The sequence below is a fragment of the Cynocephalus volans genome, chromosome 12, assembly GCF_027409185.1.
Source record: "Cynocephalus volans isolate mCynVol1 chromosome 12, mCynVol1.pri, whole genome shotgun sequence".
Classification (NCBI taxonomy): domain Eukaryota; kingdom Metazoa; phylum Chordata; class Mammalia; order Dermoptera; family Cynocephalidae; genus Cynocephalus; species Cynocephalus volans.
Genome location: NC_084471.1, coordinates 21,246,698 through 21,253,609, shown reverse-complemented (window position 1 = coordinate 21,253,609; position 6,912 = coordinate 21,246,698). Strand labels below are relative to the sequence as shown.

The window sequence follows — 6,912 nt, the reverse complement described above, 5'->3', positions numbered from 1 at the left end:
TAGACCTGGTCCAAAGTGCTCCACATACTCTCATTGAAATCTCACAACTCTTGGAGGTAGGTACTGTAACTATTGGCATGGGATGAGTGAGGAAACCAAGACTCCGATGTGTAAGCTGTTTGCTCAAGGTCACATAGCGATTAAGTAACAGAACCTTGATACCAAGTCAAGTCTATCTGCTTTATCTGAAGTTCCCCAGTCCTAGGAGCACATGTGGCCAGTTCTGTCAGGTGGGGGAGGGGGTTACAATCTAGGTCACAGGGTCAGAGTCTTCTAATTTTGAATCTTGAGCTTCAGTCCTTTGCTCCAAACCGATGAAAACAACCATAAAGCCAATTTCAGTGGAAAACTCTCCTTGATAGTGCACAGTCCCTAAGGGTAGAGATGCAAAGAGAAATTCTAGACTGCTCCACCTTAGGGTTGGAGAAGCTGGAGATGACAGTGCTGAAGAGCATTCTCTAAACTTGTTCGAAGGGGGTGGGTGGGATGGGGGGATGCCTGGGTTCTTAGAAAGCTTTGCAAAGCATGTAACGAAGCACGCTTAGCATACGGGGTGGGGGTGGGGGACAGTGAGGATGAGATTTTGGCTTGGGGCTAGGGACAAGTGTTCTGGTGGCTTTGGCCGGGAAGGATCCCCAGTGCCCACTGCTTTTTCTCCTGATCTGAAGCCAACTACTGGGGCCTCCACAATGCGAGGCTTCTCTAGCTGGGGCTTCTACCATTTCATGGCCTGTGTGTATGTGTGTGTTTTCGTGTGTGTCTGGTTCTGGCCTTTAAGTCTCTGGTAATCAGGATCTTCTGCGTGCATGGAGCCAGAAAGGGAAACTGGGAACACGTGCTGGCTACCAGCAAATATGCAGCGCTCCTAGATACTCGTTTCGAAATTAGCTAGTGTCCGCCCCTCTAAGGCAGATCGAGACACTGAGGCCGGTAGCGAAGAGGGACTTGCTCAAGGTAATAACGCACAGTAATGGTAGAGCCAAGCTGGACTCTGGAGATTTGTCAAGTGTGGAATGATAGAGACAGAGTTGGAAGGAAGCTCAGGATTCATGATTATGCTTAATGTGAAAGAGAACGCATTTAGATGCGTCCGTGTTAGCGACACCCTCACCCAACCCACGTCCCTAGCTGTTTTGCAAGAGCGGAGGGAAAGGGGCACACGGCGGCGTTCCCTGGACGCCCCCTAGCGGTCTGCACCCAGGGCTCACAGCAGGGGCATGTGGGTGGTGGGTGGTGGCCAGTGCCTAAGGAGCTTACTCGGGTTGGAAAGCCAACATGCCCAGGCAGGGTGGTGTGGCTCTGCTTTAGGCATGCTCACGTCCTATACTTCTGGGAAGAGAAGACAGATGTGATCTCGGAGACCTCTCAGCTCCTTTCCAGTGACGAATGGGGGGACAGGCCAGAGGTGTCAGTCCCACGGTGTTCAGCAAAGCTCGGTGAGGTCAGAAAAGCTACAGGTTACTGTGGGGCGAACGGGCCGTGTGGGTGGGAGGTTTGCAGAACTGACCTCTGTTGTCAACATTCGGTCCTATCCTTCCCAAACCTACCGGTTTACAGAAAGGAAAATGAGGCAGAGAAGACAGGTGATTTGCCTGGGGAGTCTCCAGTCCTTACTGCCCACCGCCACCACTTTGTTCAGAAAACATTCATAGCCAGCCACACACACCAAGGGCGGTCCCTGGGTCACCCCCACCTGCCCTTTAGAGAGCTCCATCTCCACAAAGGGAAATACAATTAGGAGCAATTATCCGTATAATTCCCCACAACCATCCCTGCACCCGGGTCTCTCATCAAAACTGGCTATTTCTCCTGGACAGAGCAAATGGATGATTGCTCTCCGATTGGTTCTGCCTATGTAGACGCGACCCGAGAAGCGCCGCAGCTTCCCTCCCCTCCAGAGTCTTTTTAAAGAGATTGAGGCCCGTTGTCCTGTCTGCGATCCCCGCCGCGCCGCGTCCCCAGACGTCCCGAAGCTGGATGGGGTTCCAGCCAGAGAGCGCCAGGGCCGAAGGCCCAGGAAGGGCGCCTGGGCGGGCGCTGTCCGAGAGGCCGGGCGACGGCTGCAAGCGCCTCCCCCTCCCTCGCGGCGCCAGCACGCGGCCCCGCCGGGCTCCTCTCCCAGTCGCCTGCCACCGGCCCGCCGGGCACACGCCTGGGGCGGGATGGAGGCTGCGCCAAGGCCGCCGAGGTGCCTGCGGCGGCGGCGGCGGCGCCGAACAACCAGGAAAGCTCCTCCAGTCCCTTAAGCTCCATCACCCCCACCCCCACCCCCGGCCCACATCTTTCTTCTCTGGAGAGTCCGGGAATATCCCAGAGCGCTCCCCTCTTTACGCTCCCTCCGGCCTGTCCGGAAAAAATCCTTCGGCGAGGGGGCGACGCTACAGGGGTCCCGGAGGTCACCCTGGGGTGCATCCCTGCCATATACACCTACCTGCAGCACTGATCACAACTACCCGTCAATGTCCCTTCTCCTCGCCCTCCTCCAGGCTTGCTCAGTTGTGGGGAGCACCTCTCGATGGGACATTAGAGGTTATCTAATCCAACCTCCTGTAGCCAAAGACGAGGACACTGAGGCTCAGCCAGTATGCCACTTACCAGGAGCTCAGAGACAGTGAGCGGACGCTTTGAGACTAGAGTCAAGTCATCACATAGTCAGTACTTTCCCCACTGCCCTGAACGGAGTTTTCCCCTCCCATCTTTCTGAACTTAAATCTTAAATTTGCTTCAGCTCCTAAGGTCAGAGAAGAACTCCAAAGGAATAACAGTGGGGAAGAGAAGAAAACCAGAAAAATGGAGCCCCACTTCTCCTAATCTCCACACCGCCCCTGTGGCCACTTTTCTGCCCAAATCCTTCCCTGCGCTTTGCTCCAAGTTATCAGGAGAATCTGAGGGCACGTCACCCCAAATCTTTCCACCCATACACCCCAACCCCCAGAACCGTTTTCCCCTCCTGCGGAGCCGGCCCCCCCTTTCCAGAGCCACCCCCGGCTGCAGCCCGCCCCGAGCGCGCCGCCTGTTTATTCAGCCGGGAGTCCGGCACGCGCCAGGCGCACGCACTGCAACAACAAACCCGGCTGAATGGAGAGTTTGCAAGGAGCGGGCGCAGGGACCGGGAGGGGGGAGGGGAGCGGCGGAGGGGGAGTTTAGGGAGCGGGTGGGAGGAGGAGGCAAGAGGAGGGGGAAGTGGGGGCTGCAGCCGCTCGCTGCAGCAGCGGGGAGTGGGGGGCGAGGCGGGGCCAGGGCTGCGCGTGGGGCCGGGTGTCCCATTGAAAAGGCGGCCGCACTCCGGCCGCCCAGCACTATCTCACTTCTGGCCAGGGAACGTGGAAGGCGCACCGACAGGGAGCCAGCCAGGGAGGGCGAGTGAAAGACGGAAATAAGAAAGAAAGGGGGGTAACAAAATAATAAAAACAGCCTGAGCCACGGCTGGAGAGACCGAGACCGGGCGCAAGAGAGCGCAGCCTTAGGGAGAGAGGAACGGGAGACAGCGGAGCGCGCTCAGCACTGACTTTTGCTGCTTCTTCTGCCTTTTTTTTTTTCCCCCCAAACAAGAAGGCGCTAGCGGCAGCCTCACACGCGAGCGCCACGCGAGGCTCCCGAGGCCAACCCGCGAAGGGAGGAGGGGAGAAGGGTGGAGAAGGCGTAGAAGGAGAAGGAAACGCATTTGCACCTTCTTTGCTCTCACTCTGAGAAGGCTCCCGGGGATTTTGTCATTTTCTCCTAACTTCCCTCTGGACGTCCTCTTCGTCTTTCCCCTTCTTTCCCCCTCTGTTCGTGCACCCGAGTCCTGTCTGTGTCCCCCTCGCGCGCGCCGCACCTCGCGTCCCCGCTCGCTCTGATCCCGCGACTCCTTGGCCGCCGCTGCGCATGGAGAGCTCTGCCAAGATGGAGAGCGGCGGCGCGGGCCAGCAGTCCCAGCCGCAACCCCAGCAGCCCTTCCTGCCGCCTGCAGCCTGCTTCTTTGCCACTGCTGCAGCCGCGGCAGCTGCAGCGGCGGCTGCGGCCGCTCAGAGCGCGCAGCAGCAGCAGCAGCAGCAGGCACCGCAGCTGAGTCCGGCGGCCGACGGCCAGCCCTCAGGGGGCGGTCACAAGTCAGCGCCCAAGCAAGTCAAGCGACAGCGCTCGTCCTCGCCCGAACTGATGCGCTGCAAACGCCGGCTCAACTTCAGCGGCTTCGGCTACAGCCTGCCGCAGCAGCAGCCGGCCGCTGTGGCGCGCCGCAACGAGCGCGAGCGCAACCGCGTCAAGTTAGTCAATCTGGGTTTTGCCACCCTTCGGGAGCACGTCCCCAACGGCGCGGCCAACAAGAAGATGAGCAAGGTGGAGACGCTGCGCTCGGCCGTCGAGTACATCCGCGCGCTGCAGCAGCTGCTCGACGAGCACGACGCGGTGAGCGCAGCCTTCCAGGCTGGCGTCCTGTCGCCCACCATCTCCCCCAACTACTCCAACGACATGAACTCCATGGCCGGCTCACCGGTCTCATCCTACTCCTCCGACGAGGGCTCCTACGACCCGCTCAGCCCCGAGGAGCAAGAGCTTCTCGACTTCACCAACTGGTTCTGAGGGGCTGGGCCTGGTCAGGCACTGGTGCGAATGGGCTTTGGAAGCAGGTATGTTGCATTTGGGGGTGGGCAGGGGGTCTTCTTGTCTTCGTTTTTCCCCCTCCCTCTCAGTGTCTGTGGAAGGGGGGCTGTCTCCACGGAGATGGGGGAGTTATTTAAATGATTTGTTAAAGTTTGCCCATTTCAAATACTACTTTGTTAGTTTCAGCACTGGCCTCTGAAAGTGGCTTTGCCCAGGTCTCCCAGAGAGGGTCGGAGTGAGATGCGGAGATGCAGGCGAACAGAGTACGGAAAATGTCAAAAGAGGTGTTTTACTTGACAGACTCTCCCCCAAACCTCCATCTTCCTCTACCACCAGCCTTCAAGTTCGCACTAATCTCTTCCGCTATTCTCCTTATGTTATAGGGTCACCACACAGCCGGCATCTTTAGTGCTTTCTCGTCAGCGACGTTTGGAGGGGAAAAAAAGAGGAAAAGAAAAAAAAAAAAAAAGAAGAAGAAGAAGAAGAGGAAATAGAAGAGCAGAAAAGAATGAAAAAGAACACACACACACACACACACACACACACACACACACACACACACACACACAGGCAACCAACTCCAACGACAACTAAGCGATGCATGACTGAGAGCGAGGCTCTCAGAAAACAGGGATGCGCTCAGAACAGTATCTTTGCACTGCAGTCATTCACGGAGATCTGAGGAGCGACTAGGACCTGAGTCAACGTGCAAACGCAGCTTGTGTGCAAAAGTAGTGGGCTCCTGGCAGAAGGGAGCAGCACACATCCGACAGTCACTCCCACCCACCACTAGCACGCAGAGCTGAAAGCGCTGGCTCGGTGACTTCACCTCCCCTCCCCCTCTCTCAAAGCGCAGTTCTTAGCCCTGTAGAAATCGGTTGGTGTCTTTCGTCTCAGTAACCCCCCACCCCAATAAGCTGTGGACATCTGTCTGCAGTGAAACTATGCTATACTCAGTCCTTTGAAACCCAGCTCCGGGTCCCCTCCCCAACCCCCAAGCCCTCCCTTACACTGTCTTTTCTACCGTTTTCATCGTAGAATGCTTCCAATCTTTTGTGAATTTTTTTATTATAAGAAAAATCTATTTGTATCTATCCTAACCAGTTTGGGGATATATTAAGATATTTTTGTACATAAGAGAGAAAGAGAGAGAAAAAAATTTATAGAAGTTTTGTACAAATGGTTTAAAATGTGTATATCTTGATACTTTAACATGTAATGCTATTACCTCTGCATATTTTAGATGTGTAGTTCACCTTACAACTGCCATTTTCCCTATGTGGTTTTGTAAAGAACTCCCCTCATAGGTGAGATCAAAAGGCCACCAGATGTACTTCAGCACCAATGTGTCTTACTTTATAGAAACGTTGTTAATGCATTAATGATGTTATTAAATACTGTTCAAGAAGAACAAAGTTTATGCAGCTACTGTCCAAACGTAAAGTGGCAACCAGTTGGTTTTGATAGGTTGCCTTTTGGAAAATTTCTATCACTGCTTTTTTTTTTTCTTACTGTTTTATTACAAACTTACAAAAAAAAATGTATAACCCTGTTTTATACAAACTAGTTTCGTAATAAAACTTTTTTTCCTTTTTTTAAAAATGAAAATAATGAGCTGCCTCTAAGCCTTCTTTGACTTCGCTGCCCCTGGCCAAGTTATTATCTAAATGCTGAAGGGAAGGGATGGGTGGGGGAGAAGAAAGTGATGCAAAACATGCTAAGTGGCAGAAATGGCAAAGATAAGTGCTGTGGCCAGCCCTACCCAAGTGGTGGCTTTGGGATAAATGTAGAGGAAAAAGATGCACATAAGTACTATTTTATTCTCTTCTGTGCTGCAGTTGTATCCACACACCAAGATAATGGGTGGTGATTAAAGGCTGTATCATTCTTTGATAAAATGACTGTACCTTAAATAATTCCCAAAAAAGTGAACTGGAAAGAAAGGGTCCTCCACCCTACTTTCCAACCCTCACTCCTAATCTGAGTTTCTCATTGTGAAACTATGGGAGGGCTGGATTTAATAATGGGCACTAGGGGTGGGTGGAAGCTGGTGGTGCTGGGCCTGGGGGCTGGGAGAGGTAGCCCTCTCCACATCCAAGCTCCCAGGGGTGGGTGTGTTCGTTGTCCCTCACGTCCAGGCACACATTTTCTACTCCTTTTCTCCAACACACACCCTTTTCATGTTGATTTAAAGTAAAAGGCACGTATGATACGAATTACTTACAGAAAGAGTTAGATTTAGATAATAAACGCATCAGAAATGTGTGGTCGCTTTGAAACACTGTCCTATCTAAGCTTGTGACTCTATGCGAATAGCGTGAGCTGCGT

At 53.8% G+C, this 6,912-nt stretch overlaps 1 protein-coding gene across 1 annotated transcript; it reads left to right on the top strand.

Moving 5' to 3' along the window:
• The first annotated feature begins 3,867 nt into the window (after nt 1–3,867).
• ASCL1 (achaete-scute family bHLH transcription factor 1) lies at nt 3,868–4,563 on the top strand. Its single transcript, XM_063115579.1, has one exon. The coding sequence runs from the start codon at nt 3,868–3,870 to the stop codon at nt 4,561–4,563; it is 696 nt and encodes a 231-aa protein (XP_062971649.1).
• The last annotated feature ends 2,349 nt before the right edge of the window (nt 4,564–6,912 follow it).